The sequence below is a fragment of the Vipera ursinii genome (genome assembly GCF_947247035.1).
Source record: "Vipera ursinii genome assembly, chromosome: 14".
Taxonomy (NCBI): Eukaryota; Metazoa; Chordata; class Lepidosauria; order Squamata; family Viperidae; genus Vipera; species Vipera ursinii.
The window spans coordinates 10,829,031-10,847,561 of record NC_139527.1 but is presented as its reverse complement, the minus strand read 5'-3'; the positions used below and the strand labels follow the sequence as shown (position 1 = coordinate 10,847,561).

The 18,531-nt window shown below is 49.2% G+C and overlaps 1 protein-coding gene across 1 annotated transcript; it reads left to right on the top strand.

The window, feature by feature from the left end:
- The first annotated feature begins 2,544 nt into the window (after positions 1 to 2,544).
- COQ5 (coenzyme Q5, methyltransferase) lies at positions 2,545 to 14,844 on the top strand. The gene is made up of 7 exons (XM_083373829.1): positions 2,545 to 2,698; positions 6,409 to 6,558; positions 7,069 to 7,293; positions 10,062 to 10,168; positions 11,009 to 11,097; positions 14,156 to 14,267; positions 14,420 to 14,844. The coding sequence occupies exons 1-7, from the start codon at positions 2,548 to 2,550 to the stop codon at positions 14,519 to 14,521; spliced, it is 936 nt and encodes a 311-aa protein (XP_083229955.1). The 5' UTR covers positions 2,545 to 2,547; the 3' UTR covers positions 14,522 to 14,844.
- Positions 14,845 to 18,531: the final 3,687 nt, after the last annotated feature.

Below are 18,531 nucleotides of genomic sequence, written 5' to 3'. Positions count from 1 at the left end.
CCCAGCATCGTCGTAGACCGAGGCAGTTTTGGGACGCGTTTGGCAAGCCGAGATTTGGGGCCGAAACACGTCGCGGCGTCCTCGCTTCCCCCGCCTGGGGAGGCTGGAGAGAGGGGGCGCCCCCCCCTCGGTCGGTCCGACTTCGAAACTCCGCCAAAAGCCCCATGGCGTCCATTGCGTCGACTTCTCGCGAAACTCCGCATTGCACCCCGAAACTGTCAGGTGGCTGGATTAACAGGGAGGACCATTTCCCAGATTCCTGCCATATGCATGACCTAAATTCTACCTCCTTTGCTGAAGTGATTAATGGTGGCTAAACCGGCCAGGGCACATAACTTTTTGAGCAGTATCGCTCCAGGTCTAGGCGCAAGTTGTTTATTTTGTAAAATGAAAAGAGTTAGGAAGGCTGGGTTGTTATCTGTTTCAGCCTCCTGCTTGGAGCAGAGTTTTGCTATAAAATGGCTCTTCAAACTTGGCCCTTTTATGGCTTGTGGACTTCAACTCCTGGCTGAGGAATTCTGGGAGTTGAAGTCCACAAGTCATAAAAGAGCCAAGTTTGAAGACCCCTGCTATAAAACATTTCAGGCACATTCTTTGAAGACTCCAATGAAGGGCGATGTTCCCCTTCAAAGGGCCAGCTATCCCACTGGTTGACAGCTCTTTCTCTGAAGAAGTTCCTCCTAATAACTTAGCTTCCCTTGCACAATAGGTGCTATTGCTCTTGATCCCACCCTCTGGGGTAGAATTTTTCAACCTTAGCAACTTTAAGATGAGTGGACTTTAATTCCCAAAGCAAATACCAGAATTCCATGGCAGTAAAATCCCTCAATCATTCGACCGTGCTTGACTTTAAATTGGGCCTTGCAACCTACTGACAATCAGTGAAACTACTGCAAGGTATGTGCTGAAGCAGATTACAAACCCCTGTATCTTCAAATCCAGACTTGTATAGAGTGTATTGCAGAAGTCAAGACCCAGTGATGATAGGCATGAATTATTGTCACTGACCCTGACTAGTGCATCAGTGGATGTTGGGTAAAGACTGGCCTTCGCCTTCACATGTTGCTGAAGCAGGAGCAATCACTAGAGCCATTGTTCTTGAACTCCCTGATGTGTTTATGGACAAAAGGCACCTCTGCCCTTCTTTGGGTCGTGTCTAAAATTGCTTCTACCAAATCAGTCCTTCAGACATGGGCTCAACACTTGCACAGTAGATTTATATATACAGTACCTGAAACAACACTTTATTATGGGCCCAGATCAGAATGCAGCTAAAATGATACAGTGCTTCACCCCAAACTTAACAGATGCCTTCACTCAGAGGTTTCATATGGATGTTGCATTCATGGGGCTCAATCATTCTTTCCTTATGACTATTCTTTGGAACCTGTAACAATACCTCTTTAAATCTGAAGGGGGGAAAAAAAGACAGGCATGAGCCTGTCTAGCAGGACAGTTGCTGTTAAGAATTTCCCAGTACATACACAGATTGTTGTCTGAAGAGCAGGCAATGGTAAAGTTCTTGGGCACCTGCATTCTTCATAGAGCAAAACTCAAATCCATCTGGTTCAGCTTCCTGCTTTCCAACATCCCCGTTCAGCCGGTTCCCCTGGGTGGATTCATTTCCTTAGTCCGATTTTCCAGATTGTTGCAATACACCCAAAGCATAAAGTAACCGTAGGAGTTGAGCTCACACAAATTGCCATGGGTTTAACTGAGCTTGCCTGGCTGGTTATTCAGCATTTGACTACCAGCCCCATCATTAGTAGCCATGTTTGGACAGGGCACATTGCCACATGATGCTAAACCAATAGGAATGGTCTGCATCTCACACTAGACCAGAAACATGGCAACTTTTAAGATGTGAGGGCTTCAACTCCCAGAATTCTCCAGCCAGCCACTTAGAGAATTCTGGGAGATGAACATCGTTAAATTGCCAAGTTTGAGAAACAATGTGCTAGACCAGGGGTAGGCAACCTCGGCTCTTTTATGACTCATGGACTTCAACTCCCAGAATTCCTGGCTCAGCATAGCTGACTCAGGAATTCTGGGAGTTGAAGTCCATGAGTCATAAAAGAGCCGAGGTTGCCTACCCATGTGCTAGACCGTGGTTTAAATAATACCAAAGTGTAAAAAATAAATAAATCAGAGGACCATTGAGTGCCGGCAAAAGGAAAAGTCAGGACTGTCACCTAGCAGTCGTCCGGAGGTTTGCAACCCATCCTGGCAATGCTGACTAACCAGATTTGCTGTTGGGTTCGCTCAAGCCAGGAACCTCAACAGCGTCTCGCTCCTCACAGAAGGAACCCCAACCACCATCCACACGACCCTCAGGCTCTGCGGAACTGCAAATTGGAGGAGGCGTGGCCTTTCGGTTCCGCACACGTGACCGCCAGCGCTCCGCCCTTCGGGCAGTCTTGCACGCCTGGTTGACGGCTGCCTCCGCCCGCAGGCGGCGATAAACCACGCGCGCATGCTCTGTTTCCCCCGTCGCCCTTTGGCCGAATATGGGAGCGCTGCGAGAGTGACGTCACGTGGCTGGGCAAGATGGCGGCCTCCGTGCTGGCTATTTCGGGCCGCGGCTGGGTCAGTTGCGGGCCGCGGGGCCTTTTGTGGGGCCTTTGGCGGGGCCTGTGCAGCGGCGGAACCACGCACTTCGGGTTCCAGGAGGTGTCGGAGGAGGAGAAAGGAGAAAAAGGTGAGGGGGCCGAGCAATCCTGGCTGCTCCCCGGATGCCCAGATCCCGTCTTGGCCGGGTTCCCAGATGGAACAGGGTTACGGGTAATACTTGGGGCCAGGGTAGGTGTGTCTAATGCAGGGGTAGGCAACCTTGGCTCTTTTATGACTCGTGGACTTCAACTCCCAGAATTCCTGAGCCAGCATGGCTGGCTCAGGAATTCTGGGAGTTGAAGTCCACGAGTCATAAAAGAGCCAAGGTTGCCTACCCCTGGTCTAATGGCACAGCTTGCCCGGGAGCGTCTTTAATTCTCTCTTCTGGCGTTCTACGCCCCCCAGCGAGCGCAGAGATCTACCACTGTAAAGTGGGCGGCTGACGCTGGCCCTTCTGTGATTATGGTGGCTGGGTTCGGTACTAGAGGTGCTCTTGGTACCATGGGGTTATGGCTCTCACATCGTGTACAAAAATGAGGACCCAGATTGTTGGGGGCAATTAAGCTGACTTTGTAATAATTCCGCTTGGGTGTGTGTGTGAAAGCCCTAATAAGCAGGCATATACATAGAATGAAGGCTACTGCTAAGCTTGTAAGCCGCCCTGAGTCTTCGGAGAAGGGCGGGATATAAATGGAATTAAAAAAAAAAACACCGATAAACGAGCTTTCCTTCGTTGTCTAATTTGGGTTTCCGAACCGGGAAGATTGTTACAAGGGGAAGTGCATTTGCGCAATAACCCCCCCCCTCTCCCTTTCAGTTACGCTTTTATTACTTTCTGAATGGGCTCTATCGCTTCTGGCTGTATTCTGTATTGGGTGATGCCTGGTGGTGGTCCTGCCTTTACTTGAATTGTAACTGGGGTAGCTCCCTTTAACAATCCCACTTTGGTGGGATCCCATCCCCAGCGGTATACAAGTCTAATAAAGATAAAGATAGAGAGGCTGGTAGGCTCCTAAGATCTGCATGCAGCTGGATTTCTTTTTCAATTGTGCACATCATGGTAAAATGTGGCTGTTTGAGTGGGATGTCTAAGTGGAGCCCTTTCTTAGTGCACTTAATGTTGCCCCCAGCATACAAAGCAGGTCTCTGCCCATAAGGGATAGAGGGGATTGAGGGCAGATGGTGTAATGGGTGTTCTAGAGAGAAAGGGCCAACTTCAGCCTTTAAGTTGCCTGTGAACTTCACCGGGATAATTTTCCCTCCCTCCTATAAGGTAAAGGTAAAGGTTCCCCTGCACATGCGTGCTAGTCGTTTCCGACTCTAGGGGCTGGTGCTCATCTCCGTTTCAAAGCCGAAGAGCCAGCGCTTGTCCGAGGACGTCTCCGTGGTCATGTGGCCAGCATGACTAGACGCCAAAGGCGCACGGAACGCTGTTACCTTCCCACCGGAGTGGTCCCTATTTTTCTACTTGCATTTTGACGTGCTTTTGAACTGCTAGGTTGGCAGAAGCTGGGACGAGTAACAGGCGCTCACTCTGTTACGCGGCACTCGGGATTCGACCCGCCAGACTGCCGACCTTCTGATCAACAAGCTCAGCGTCCTAACCCACTGAGCCACCGCGTCCCTCCTATAGTTACTGTGAAAAGGGGCTGGAAAGCTGACAGCCCAGGTTCAACACCCCAGCTCTGCGCAAAGGGTGAGCTCCCATTACTCGCTCCAGCTTCTGCCCATCGAGCAGTTTGAAAGCATGCAAATGTGAGTAGATAAATAGGTACCACTTCGGTGGGAATGGTTCTTGTGTTCTGTGCACCTCAGCACAGAGCTGTGCTGGCCACCTGACCATGGAAATTGTCTTCAGTCAGCTCTGGCTCCCTTGGCAAAGAAACAGAGATGAGCACCAGGCCCCGGAGTTTGGACATGGCAGCCAGGGAAACCTTTTCCTTTGGAGATAGAGATATATAATTCCAGGTGGTGAACATATTCCTTCCTCTTCCTGTTTTCCCCACAACAACAACCCTGTGTGCTGGTTTGGGCTGAGGGAGAATCTGGAAAGAGTGCAGAGAAGAGTAACAAGAATGATTAGGGGGTGGCAGCTAAAACATATGAAGAACGGTTACAGGAATTGGGTATGTCTAATGAAAAGCCGAGTGAGCGCCTGTTACTCGTCCCAGCTTCTGCCAACCTAGCAGTTCGAAAGCACATAAAAATGCAAGTAGAAAAATAGGGACCACTCTGGTGGGAAGGTAACAGCGTTCCATGCGCCTTTGGCGTCTAGTCATGCCGGCCACATGACCACGGAGACGTCCTCGGACAAGTGCTGGCTCTTCGGCTTTGAAACGGAGATGAGCACCGGTCCCTAGAGTTGGAAATGACTAGCACGCATGTGCGGGGGAACCTTTACCTTTACCCTTAGTCTAGTGAAAAGGGCTCCGGGGCACGATAGCAGGGTTCCAGTATTTAAGGGGCTGCCCCCCAAAAGAGGGGGTCAACTTATTTTCCAAAGCACCAGAAGGCAAGACAAGAAACCATGGATAGAAACTAATCAAGGAGAAAAGCAACCTGGAATTAAGGAGAAATTTCCTGATAGTGAGAACAATTAACCAGTGGAACAACCTGCCTCCAGAAGTGCTCCAATACTAAAGGTTTTTAAGAAGAGCCAGGACAGCCATTGTCTGGAATGATATAGGGTCTCCTCCCACGGACAGGGATTTGCACTGGAAGACCTCCAAGTTTCCACCCAGCCATATGATACTATGAAATTACATAGTAGTTCCAAGCAGGCCGCCTCCGTTTGCCTGTCTTCAGGTGATCTTTAAAAATCTCTCTCTGCAAGCCGAGGGAGGCGAAGCACCTTTTAAGGGCAGGTTTGTGGACATAGACTCTGCTTTTTTATGTTTTCCTCAGTGTACCAATTACTTTATATTGTGTGTTATAATGTGCATATCATGTTTTAATCTTGTGAGTTGTTTGGAGTTGGAGGATTTAGAAACTTGACAAATAAAATATATATGACAGATTTAAGGTGCTGGTACTTACCTTTAAAGCCCTTACATGGCTTAGGCCCGGGATATTTGCAGGACTGTCTGCTGCCGGGAACGTCTTCCCATCGCCCAGTACGCTCACACAGAGAAGGCCTCCTCAGGGTACCGTCAGCTAGGCAATGTCGGCTGGCGACCCCCAGGGGGAGGGCCTTCTCTGTGGGAGCGCCAGCCCTGTGGAACCAACTCCCCCTTGAGCTCCGGATGGCCCCGGATCTCCGGTCCTTTCGCCGCAACCTCAAAACTTTCCTTTTTCATCAGGCTGACCTGGACTGACGACGGGTTTTTTAAATGTTTTAATTTTTAATTGTTTAGTTAATTTATTTTGGGGCTGTTTATTTAATTTCTCTTAACTTTTGTATTGTTGCTTTTATTGTTGTTAGCCGTCCTGAGTCCTTCGGGAGATAGGGCGGCATATAAGTCCCATAAATAAATAAATAAATATGCTTAGCTCATCTTATGGTATATTATTTAAATATATAGATATTCCTAGTAAGTTTGATTTCTGTCAAAATGGTATAGATATTATATCAGCGATACCCAACCTTTCCGGGTTTGTGAACCAGGGCCGGTGGCAGGCGGGGGGGACGGTTGGGGGGAGAGGGAATGGTTCCATGGAAGCAGTGGATGCGCGCACTCACCTGCCGCTTGCACGGCCCAATTTCAAACAGCTGCAGCCCAGTACCAGCCTATGGCCCAGGGGTTGGGGATCCCTGATATAGATAAAAGTTACCTTATTTTGAAAAAATGAAAATTTCAGTTTACCAGGTGTTTGAAAATGTGGCAAAGAAGTACGATATAATGAATGATTCGATGAGTCTGGGAATCCATCGTATTTGGAAGGACGCCCTGCTCCGTCAGATGAACCCTTATCCAGGAGCCCAATTAATTGATGTTGCTGGCGGGACAGGTAAGTGCCGTAGAATCCTCGGACTTGAAGGGACCTCAGAGGTCTTCTAGTCCCATCCCCTGCCCAAGGCAGGCATCCTTATTCCATCCTAAATGGTTGTCCAGCCTTTTGCAGCATTCACAAGCCCCATCCAAATTTAGTTTAGTTTGAGAATGTGAAGCACTCAGATGAACCTCAGTAATAATTACAACAACAGCAACAACAAAATTGTAATGTGCGTGTGCATAGACTGTACTTCTCAATCAGCAGGGGTGTCAAACTGGCGGCCTGTGGGCCAGATGGGTCATATGCAGGCCACGCCCATTCTGGCTCCACAAAGGCAAAAAACGTCACGATACATCATGTGATGCAATTGAGTTTGACATCCGAGTCAATCAGCAACCTTAAAGCTATTGGAAAGAGTGGTTTGAATGATTCTGTGTGCAATACCTTCGTCCCTACCTTCCTATTACTTAATTTCGGGGGGAAAGAAATCTCACGTTTTGAATCTTCTTTTCAAAACAAATTCAGGTGACATCGCCTTTCGATTTATCAATTATGTTCGTTCCCAGCGGGAGTATCAGATCCAGCGGAAGCTGAGAAACCATCAGAACTTATCATGGCAGGAGATTACCCAGCTTTACCAGGAAGAGGAGAATGGCTCACTAGGGGGATCCCACGCAGTGATCTGTGACATTAACAAAGAGATGGTGAAGGTTGGGAAGCAGAAATCTCAGCAGCTTGGTTACTCTGAAGGTAACGTTATTATTTGAACAGTGAAGATTTAAATCAAGACTGGTGTGTGTGTGAACGTGTTTCCTTCTGGTAGGCCGATATTTCCTGTGAAACAAGCGGTCTGGGCCCCCTTCCCTGCGTAGTAGGGACAGGGAAGCCTGAGGCCTCAGAACCAAAATGACTCGTGGTGATTCTCCCCAGCTGAGTTCTAGATTGTTTTCCACCTATAGACAAATTTTGCCACACTGAAGGCTCCGCTATCTGCATCTATCCTATGTTCCTGGAACTATTAGGGAGGGCTGCCTCTTTCACACATGATACGTGGGCTGAATGGCTTCCTCCTCCTCTAGAATGAGCCCTCTCGCCTGGCAATTCATTGTACAAGTAATCCTCGCCTTACCACAGTTCATTGAGTGACTGAAGTTACAGCGGCATTGAAAAAGTGACATGACCGTTTTTCACATTTTCAACATCCTTATAGTTAAATGATCCAACTTCAGATGCTTGGCAACTAGCATGTTTTTATGACAGTTGCAGTGTGCCAGGAACATGTGATCACTTTTTGTGATCCTCTGACAAGCAGTCAGTGGGGAAGCCGGATTCACGTAACAACTGCGTTACTAACGTAACAACTGCAATGATTCACTTAGAACTGTGGCAAGAAACGTACCTAACAGATGTCTTACTTAGCAACAGAAATTTTGGGCTGAATTGTAGTCATAAGTCGAAGACTACCTGTACTACATTCCATCATAGACCGACCCTTGTAAGCATAAGTGAGCATGTAGATTTGTTGTTGTTTTTCTCCTTTTGACTCTGAAACTTTTCAGCTCATTCACTCAGGAACCACTCAGGAACGGAGTGGGCAGTGCATTGGGATCGCCTGCCTCTGCCACACGAGCCTCCCGCAAGCCAGGTGGCTGCACAGCGCATCCAGATTGCCTGCCTAGGCCTCTGTGTGCTCAGCCTTACCTGCACTGTGCCAAAGGGCTGATGGGCTGCGGCTACTGCCAGACCCCATTGGCTCCCGTTACACATATATGACAGTTTCTACATTTTGCAGGCAGACTTTTCAATACATGCTGTTACTCTGCTTGACCAGAAATAGGATGGCTAACAATAAATTTATTTATTTATTTATTTAGATTTATATACCGCCCTTTCCCGAAGGACTCAGGGCGGTTTATAGGATATTTAAAAGAAAATCAATACAAAAGCTAAAAACAATTTAAAAAGATTACATCATTCCCTGAGAAAAAATAAAAAACCCAGTTAAAGTTAAAAAATTCTCAGCCTGGGCCAGAGAGCTCGAAGAGCCAGGTCTTCAGGTCCCGGCGGAATGAACGGAAATCAGGGGCAGTCCTAAGCTCCGCAGGCAGCTGGTTCCAAAGGGCAGGCGCGCCCACTGAGAAGGTCCTCCCCCTGGGTGTTACCCGCCGGCAATCTTTGACCGGCGGCACCCTGAGAAGACCCTCCCTGTGTGAGCGCACTGGACGAAGGGAACATGATGCTGGCAGCAGGTGTTCCCTCAAATATCCCGGACCCAAGCCATTTAGGGCTTTATAGGTCATCACCAGCACCTTGAATCTCACCCGAAGGGCAACTGGAAGCCAATGCAGCTCGCGGAGTAGAGGTGTTACATGGGAGTATCGGGAAACCCCCATCACAACTCGCTCGGCCGCATTCTGCACCAGCTGAAGCCTCCGGGTGGTCCTCAAGGGCAGCCCCATGTAGAGAGCGTTGCAGTAGTCTAAACGGGAGGTCACGAGCGCATGAGTGACTGTGCGTAGGGCATCTCGGTCCAGATAGGGTCGCAACTGGCGCACCAGGCGAACCTAGGCAAAAGCCCCCCTGGTCACGGCTCCTATGTGATCTTCAAAATTGAGCCGTGAATCCAGGAGGACGCCCAAGTTGCGAGCCCTATCAACAGGAGGGGGGGGTAACACCTCAACCCCCCCATCGTTAGAGATGGAATAATCTGGTTGACCCAAGATGCCGGTATGCACAGCCACTCAGTCTTGGCAGGATTGAGACGAAGCCTGTTTCTCCCCATCCAGACCCGGACTGCTTCCAGGCAACGGGACATCACGGCGAGGGCATCGCTGGGTTGGTTCGGGGTGGAGAAAAAAAGTTGGGTATTATATTATATTATATTATATTATATTATATTATATACTATTATAATCATTGACAAGCAGGTGTTATGTATAACCCAGCCAGAATGTAATGTGTGCCGTGGTTTCTGAGTAAAATACCCTGTAAGTGATTTTTTGTTGGTGGTGACTGTGAAGTCGTGTCCGACCCATCGTGACCCCATGGACAGAGGAACGTTGTCCAAGATAGTGATAGGACAATGTAAATCAAGCATAAGTAGGGTCCGGCCCATTTTTTCAGTAATTAGAATGAGAAATGTGCCCCCTCTCCCCGATTTTAGCTAGCTTAATTGAGAAATAAAGCTGTAAATCATGATACAGAAATGGAGAAAATGTATAGTTTCCCTAAATTACACTCAGTTAACCTCTCATAAATTGTTTGGGGGATAAAATGGAGACCCCCCCACCTAACCCTTGTTTTGTTCTTAGAAGTCTAGAAAAAATGCATGTATATATCATGTCACTGATTAGTGATTACTGTTGTTACAGTAACAAAAATTGCACTTTCATATTGTACTGTTAACTTTACCATTTATACTTTCAACTTATTTTCATAAAATATTGATGATCTTTAATGAAAGATCTCTTTTGCCTTTGAATGGGCACTGACCCAATTCCATTTCTCATTCTTTGAAGGATTGTCCTGGGTGGTGGGGGATGCTGAAGATCTTCCCTTTGACGATGACAAGTTTGATTTTTATACAATTGCTTTTGGTATCCGTAATGTCACTCATATGGAGCAGGTGAGCGAGTGGTCCTATTGGGACTATTGGTGGGGGGTGGGGGCGACTGCTAGATTTATATTTTTGTCTTTTCTCCAGTCACTCAAGGTGTTCTTTCACCTCCTAGTTCCATCTCACCCACCCACCTCAGGTAACAATAACCTGGTCGGGTAGTTGGGGGAAAAAGAATTGGTCCAAAGTCACCCAGTCAGTGGCCATTTGCACCTGCATCATCATCATTTTATTCCTTCCCTAACAGTTACACCACTCCAAGCATTTCGTATCATCTTCATTGCTCAAACCTGGCAGTTTCTCTTATACTGCCTTTCAATGGAGAATCTTGAAAAAAAGTTTTCCAAAATTTCAAGGAATTAATAGGCTATTGTTTAATCTAGATCAGGGGTGTCAAACTCAATTTCATTGAGAGCCGCATCAGCATTGCAGTTGCCCTCAGGGGTCCGGGTGGGTATGGCCTGGGTGGGCATGGCCTACTGGGTGGGCGTGGCTAGAGTGCGCATGGCCTACTGGGTGGGCGTGGCCAGCTCTACATCGTTGGCATCAAGGGTGCCTATGGGGGCCTGGGCAGGAGTGGGACAGATCTGAGGGTCTCTGGCAGGAGGAGGGTCTCTGGGCCAGGGCAAAGGCAGTGGGGGCCGTTCCCTCACTGTTTCCAGGATGGCTTCGCGGGCCGCATGAAACCACTTCGCGGGCCGGATCTGGCCCCCGGGCCTTGTGTTTGACATGTTTAATCTAGATGTCACCTCTTCCGCCCCAAACCTCCACCGTATGAGCTAGAATGCAGCCGTGTGAAGGATCAGAATATTCCTGCTTACTCTGGGTTTGTTTCCTGTGTGCTTCCAGGCGCTTCAGGAGGCTTATCGAGTCCTGAAACCAGGAGGGCGTTTTCTCTGCCTTGAATTCAGTCACGTCAACAATGCCCTTCTTTCCAGGTTGACATAAAGGATCTTCTTTTCATTCCCCCTTAAGTAAATAAGTACTGTGACAGTGTGAGACATTTCCTGTTTGTTGAATGCAGTACAGCATGGGTCATTGGTCAACTACTCATTCAATGGCCGAGTGGCGGTCAGCTCACAATTATGACATCACACTATCCTGTGGCCATGAGGTTGCCTTTTGCCACCTTCTTTACACGCAAGATCAGTAGGAAAGCCGTTGGCAGGTCACAAATGACAACCACAGCACATCCTTGCTTAATGGCAACTGGAAGTGCTGGAGTTTGTTGCTAAGCAGCGTGGTCACGTGATACTGCATCTTAGGACAATGTCCCTTAGTGATGGAAATTCCTGTCCCAATTAAGTGAGACTATCTGTACATATTTCATTCAAAGATGGTCTCTTTCAGTTGATGACAACACTCAAAGGTTTGGTTTAGGAAAACCGTAAAAAGCAGAAATAGAGTAACAGTATTTTCTTAGCCAAGGTTGAATAATTTAACCGTTTGATCTGAAAAACTAGAAGTATCTTTAATCAAATGCAATTCCCAGAACTGGATGTAATATTCTATGTAGGGAAGAATAACACTTTATATTGACACTTTATTTTTGATGATGCAAATTCATTAATGACTAGGAGAAAGAGATGGACAGAATGCCTGGTTATCATCTTTGCAGAGGATATATCAATGCCTCACTGAGTGAAGGGTACTTCCCTGCTGCCTTGAAAGAGGCGGTGGTAAGGCCCCTCCTCAAGAAACCGGCACTGGACCCAGCTGTTTTAAACAACTTCCGTCCTGTCTCCAACCTTCGCTTCCTTGCGAAGGTCGTTGAGAGCGTGGTGGCACGACAGCTCCCTTTGAACCTGGAGGAAGCTGAATATCTAGATCCATACCAATCGGGTTTCAGACCAGGGCACAGCACGGAGACGGCATTGGTCGCGCTGGTGAATGATCTCTGGCGGGCCCGAGATAGAGGTTATTCTTCTGTCCTGGTCCTATTAGATCTATCAGCGGCTTTTGATACCATCGACCGTGGTATCTTACTGTGTCGTCTTGAGGGGCTGGGAGTGGGAGGCACCGTTCTGCGCTGGTTCTCCTCCTACCTCTCGGACCGTTCGCAGACGGTGTTGGCAGGAGGGCAGAGGTCAAGCCCTAGGCCTCTTAATTGTGGAGTGCCTCAGGGTTCGGTGCTCTCGCCCCTCCTGTTCAACATCTATATGAAGCCGCTGAGAGAGATCATCCGTAGCTTCGGGGTGAAATATCATCAATATGCTGATGATACCCAGCTATTCATCTCCACCCCGAACCAACCCAGTGATGCCCTTGATGTGATGTCCCGTTGTCTGGAAGCGGTACAGATTTGGATGGGAGAAAACAGGCTTCGACTCAACCCGGCCAAGACTGAGTGACTGTACATACCGTCATCTCGTTTAGTCCAAGAGGTTCCATCTTTGATTATAGGAGGAGAGATGTTACCTCCCATTGATAAAGCACGCAATCTGGGCGTCCTCCTAGATTCACGACTCAGTTTTGAAGATCACATTGGAACCGTGGCTAGGGGGGCATTTGCCCAGATTCGTCTTATATACCAATTGCGCCCCTTTTTGGACCGAGATGCCCTACGTACAGTCACCCACGCACTCGTTACCTCCCGTATTGATTACTGTAATGCTCTCTACATGGGGCTGCCCTTGAAGACCACCCGGAGGCTTCAGCTGGTGCAGAATGCAGCTGCACCGGTTGTGATGGGAGCTTCCCGATACTCCCATATTACACCCCTCCTGCGTGAGCTGCATTGGCTACCAGTTGCCCTCCGGGTGAGATTTAAGGTGCTGGTACTTACCTTTAAAGCCCTACATGGCTTAGGTCCGGGATACTTGCAGGACCATCTGCTGCCGGGAACAAATTCCCATCGTCCAGTACGCTCACACAGAGAAGGCCTCCTCAGGGTACCGTCAGCTAGGCAATGTCGGCTGGCGACCCCCAGGGGGAGGGCCTTCTCTGTGGGAGCACCAACCCTATGGAATCAGCTCCCCCCTGAGCTTCAGATAGCCCAAAACCTCCAATCCTTTCGCCGCGGCCTCAAAACACACCTGTTCCACCAAGCTGACCTAGACTGACAGGCATTTTAATTAATTTATATTTAGTATTTTTAATTCATTTTTAAATTCTCTAATTTTTTATTGCACTGATGTTCTCAATTTCATTTTATCTTGATTTATGTACTTATTATATGTTTTATTGTGAGCCGCCCTGAGTCCTTCAGGAGATAGGGCGGGATATAAATCCCATCAATAAATAAATAAATAAATATACAGGTGGTCCTTGGTTAATGACCATTTGTTTGGTGGCTGTTTGAAGTTACAGTGGCACTGAATGAATGCTACTTATGCCTAGTCCATAATGTTATGGCTGCGGCAACACCTCCATGGCATGTACAGGTAGTCCTCAATTTATGACCATAATAGAGCCTGCCATTATGTTGTAAAGCAGATCATCACATGACCAATTTTATGACCGTTTTTACAGTGGCTGTTAAGTGAATCACCATGATTGTTAAAAATGAATCCAGTTCTGCAGTAAATGCTGCAACTCATTAAGCAAACCAATTGTTTGTCATGTGGCATTTTTGCTGAATACCAGAAATGGTGGTTTTCAGCAAAATAGTCCTAAATCATGGTGACATGACTGTAGGATGTTGCAAATGGCTGTAAATGTGGGATGGTTGTTGGCACCCAACTACAGTGATGTGACCATGGGTGAGTGTGGGTCGTAAGTAACTTTGCGGGGCCATCATAACTTCAAACAATTATTAAGTGAACAGTGATAAGTCGAGGACTATCTGTACTCCCTGTGAAAAACTAGTTGCTAGAACAGATTAGATCCCTCTCCCCAAGAAAATTCAAAGGCAAACAAAAGCCTATTGGCCCCTATTCAGAGTTTACTTTCAACATGTGAAAATTTGCCCCTGAAATCAAGCTACTTGTGGAAAGTTTAGTCTGGATAGGTTGCACATCCAGTACCTCTGTTAACTTTAATATTTTCTTTTCACAGTCTGTATGATCTCTATAGCTTCCAAGTCATCCCTGTGCTGGGAGAAATTATTGCTGGTGATTGGAAATCCTACCAGTATCTTGTAGAAAGCATAAGGCGCTTTCCAGCTCAGGTAAAACAAGTCCTTCATATTAATCTGAACATTAAAATTTCGGTCTTATATGTAGAGAGTAAGTTCAGTTGCACTTGCTCCTAAAATGTGTTAAGAACATCAGTAACCCAAGTTCAGCACTAAATGCTACATTTACCGTTTCTTTGTTTTAGGAGGAATTCAAGGAAATTATTGAGGAAGCAGGCTTTCTGAAGGTGGACTACCAAAACCTGACGTCTGGCATGGTGGCCATTCATTCTGGCTTCAAGCTGTGATTACCCCTTTTTGTACCGAGGGAAAAACATTAAGTTTCAAGTCAGGACAAAACAAAGCAACTATTTTCAGCTGTGCTTATTTAAAACTTTTTAAAAATAGTTTTACTGGATACTATATAGTTCATTTGAAACCTGGCCATTGAAGTACTGTGCAGCCTTCAGAAATGTTTCAATCATGTCACCCAACTATATTGTGGCCGAAGAGATGGAAGAAGTGAATGGAAGCCACGTTTACTGTTTTAAAGGTCCAGTCTTCTATCAAGAGATGTAGGATTACTTGATGTATTAGAATTAGTATTTAAATTTTCAATTGTTTATCTTTGTTTTCTGAAGTGCAGGATGTTTTATATTATGAGGCGTCTTCAAGAAAAAAAATGAAATTTCACATTCTAGTGGTAGCAGTTGTAAGCCAATTACTGGGAAGTTTGCAAACCCCTGAATAGTCTCTCATCATCTACAGTTTAGAGCAGGGCTTTCCAACCAGTGGTACAGGTACCACCTGTGGTACATTGGCACTTGGCAGGTGGTATGCGATCATACCACCGGTTTCAAGATGGCGGACGTGCTTGTCCGAGCTCCGTGAGCTCCGTGAGTCCCAGTTTGGAGGTGTCCTTTTGGAGCCCCTCAGGAGCCTTCGGGCTGCCTGGGATGTGGATTGGGGGACGAGGCAGCTAACCTGCGAGCTTTTTCATCTGTCTGCCTTCGTTTGCCTTCTGCCTTCTGCCGCTTGCCGCTTGCCGCTTGTCTTTTTTTTTTTTTTTTTTTTTTTTTTCTTTTTTTTTTTCGGGCCGCCTCTCAGCTGTTCGTCGCCGCCTCCGGCGTTCCCTGCTGTTCTTGCTGTTCTCTGCTGTTCCCTGCTGTGCCGGACCGGTTGGGCTGCTTGCTGCTCTCAGACGGGTTCTGGTCGGCGAGGAGGACGAGGAGGACACTTGCGGGTGCGTTTGGGGTGGCGGTGATGGCGGCGGCGGCGTGGGCGCTGGCGGCGGCAGTTTCTCGGGCTGCGCTCGGTGCGGCGCTCGGTGGCGGCGTTTTTTGCTTCCAAGCCTGTGGGTCCGACTTGGCGGCGGCGATGGCGGCGATGGCGGCGACGGCGTGGGCGTTGGCGTTGCCACTGGTAGCGGCGTCTCCTGGGGCCGCATTCGACGGCAGAGATGGCCTGCATCCGGCGACGACGGCGGCAGCAGTGGACTTGGGCCGTTCTCAACGACCAGCACTAAGCGGTGGCATTCCTGGGGCCTCTTGGCCCGAATGGCAACACTTGACCTGTTTTTGGGCCACCTCGGCGGCATCAGTGTTTTCTGGCCTATTTGGGCCGCTTGTGGAGGCCAGTGACTGGCTGCGATGTTTCTCGGGCTCTCGGCCCCTCCCGCCGGCGGTGGTGCTTTCATCTCACCCCAGACTGCATCAGGCTGCTTTTAGTGACGCTATCGTCCTCGGGCCGTTTTGGCGGCGGAGAGGGCGACTGAGAGTTATCCTAGCAGCGATGATGCTTCCTGTGCTGCCTCGGACCGCTTGTGTTGGCAACGGCGTCTTTGGACCGCTTCAATGGAGCAACAGGCGGTCTTTATACCACCTTTGGACCGCTCTAACGGCAGTGACGCTTTTAGACCATTTCGCCCATTTTGGCCCGTCTACTCTTCTGCCTGAATATATAATTTTGTCTGCCTCCCCCTCTCCCCTTTGGATTTGGTCGGTCCTGGGTATCAGCCATGGTGGGAGAGTGGCTGACTTTTACATCTGCAGCCCCATAGAGGTGGGAGCTCTATGGGGCATGCCTACCCAGAGTATATCTTTGACCATCCCCAGGTACAGAGTTGCAACTTGCCGTGAGAGGGCGGGGGTGACCTGTTTACTGGGGCACCCAGCTAAGTGGCAGTGCAGCTGGGTGTGGATCCAGATATTTTCTTTTCCGGCCTTCGACCCTCCTATGGACTTGATCATCTCCAGGACTACCTATTCTGGACTTGCTGGACTAACATGCGACAATATACTAGCACGGACTTGCTCGCCCTCAGGGGTGCCCCCCTCGCCTGGGTGCGACCCGCCTCTTTAAATTCTAACCTCGATGAAGGGCCCGAGTTCTGGGTCTCTGAGAGATGGCTGGGTAGGGGTAGGGGCCGTCAACATAAATGTAACAAGAGGCCCCTGATTTTGTTTTTATCAAAATTTTTTACGGGGTTGGGGAGGGGGGTGGGTGATAGGGGTTGTTTGGTTTTGGGGGGCGGCCAATCAACCATAGTTCAGGCCAGACTTGGGTCTGACCGCGCGGGGGGAGAACGAGGGGTCGTTGTCTCCGGGGCTCATGAGCGGGTCGTGGGATTACCAATTCCCACGACGGGGAATGGCAGCAGGCGGATAGACAGGGGGCCATATCGTTACCGGGAGCGCCGTCTCCGCTATTTGCAAGCGGTGGGGCGCTCCGACCCTCTGCTTCTTTCCCGAGGTTCCGGGAGCGAGGATGTGCAGCCTCCTGAGCTCCGGCTGGTGTACCTGAATGCCAGGTCCGTGGTCAACAAAGCTCCCCTTATTAGGGATTTAGTTGAGGGTGAGCATGCGGACCTGGCTTGCATCACGGAGACTTGGTTGGGGCCAGAGGGTGGGGTCCCTTTGGTTGATCTTTGCCCACCAGGCTTCCGGGTGCTACACCAGCCTCGAGCTCAGGGTAGGGGTGGGGGAGTGGCGGTGATCGTTAGGGAGACCTTATGTCCGCGGGAGACCACCGTTCCTCAGATAGTCGGGTGTGAGTCTCTCTTTATGAGATTTGGCTCTGGGGCGCAGTTGGGCTTGCTGCTCGTGTACATTTCGCCTAGTCGCGTAGCGGCAGCCCTGCCCGAGCTGCTCGATGTCCTCTCAGGGTTGGTGGTTGAGTTCCCCAAACTTATAGTTTTGGGAGACGTCAACCTACCATCCCTGGGAGGTTCATCTGAGCTTGCTCGGGAGTTCATGGCTTCCATGACGGCCATGGACCTGACGCAGGTAATTTCTGAGCCAACTCATGAGGGAGGCCACACCCTTGACCTGATTTTCTTATCTGGACGGTGGTTGGATGATCTTGGTGGGGGCTTTCCACTTACTATGCCCCTGTCATGGACCGATCATCACCTCCTGCGGCTGGTCTTCCATTTTGCCACCCCTCGCCGTGGAGGTACGGAGCCAACTAGATGGTACCGCCCCAGACGCCTAATGGATCCTGAGAGATTCCAAGCGGCGCTGGGGTCTCCACCTGCCTCCATTGCTCACAGCTCGGCGGATGCCTTAGTGGAAGCCTGGGAAAGGGCAGCCACTGAGGCACTCGACCGGGTTGTACCCTTGCGGCCCCTGACCCGGCGCAGATCCCAGCGAGCTCCATGGTTCTCCGCGGAGCTCCGGGAGATGAAGCGGCGGAAACGGGGCCTAGAGAGCTGCTGGAGGTCCAGCCGATCTGAACCCGACCGATTGCGGTTAAGAACCTATATTAGGTCTTATCTCGCTGCGATGAGGGAGGCGAGGTGTAATTACTTCTCTACCCTCATCGCGTCCGCAGACAATCGCCCGGCCGCCTTGTTTAGGGTGACTCGCTCCCTTCTTAATCAGGAGGTGAGGGAGGATCCCTTGCAGGGTCGTGCCGAGGAGTTTGGTCAACATCTGTTGGATAAAATCGCTCGGATTCGGACCGGTTTGGACTCCAGCTGGGCAGAGTCTGACGATCAGGACACGGGCGGTCTTGTCAATGTTATCTGGGAGGAGTTCGATTCTGTGACCCCTGATGAAGTGGACAGGATTATGGGGAAGCTGAGTTCCACCACATGCTTATTGGACCCGTGCCCTTCTTGGCTGGTTTACGCAGCTAGGGAGAGGACACGAGGCTGGCTCCAGGCGGTTATATCTGCTTCTTTGAGTGAGGGTTATTTCCCCACCGTCTTGAAGGAGGCGGTGGTGAGACCTCTCCTCAAGAAGCCTGCCTTGGACCCAGCTGTATTGAACAACTTCCGTCCAGTCTCCAACCTTCGCTTTCTTGCGAAGGTTGTTGA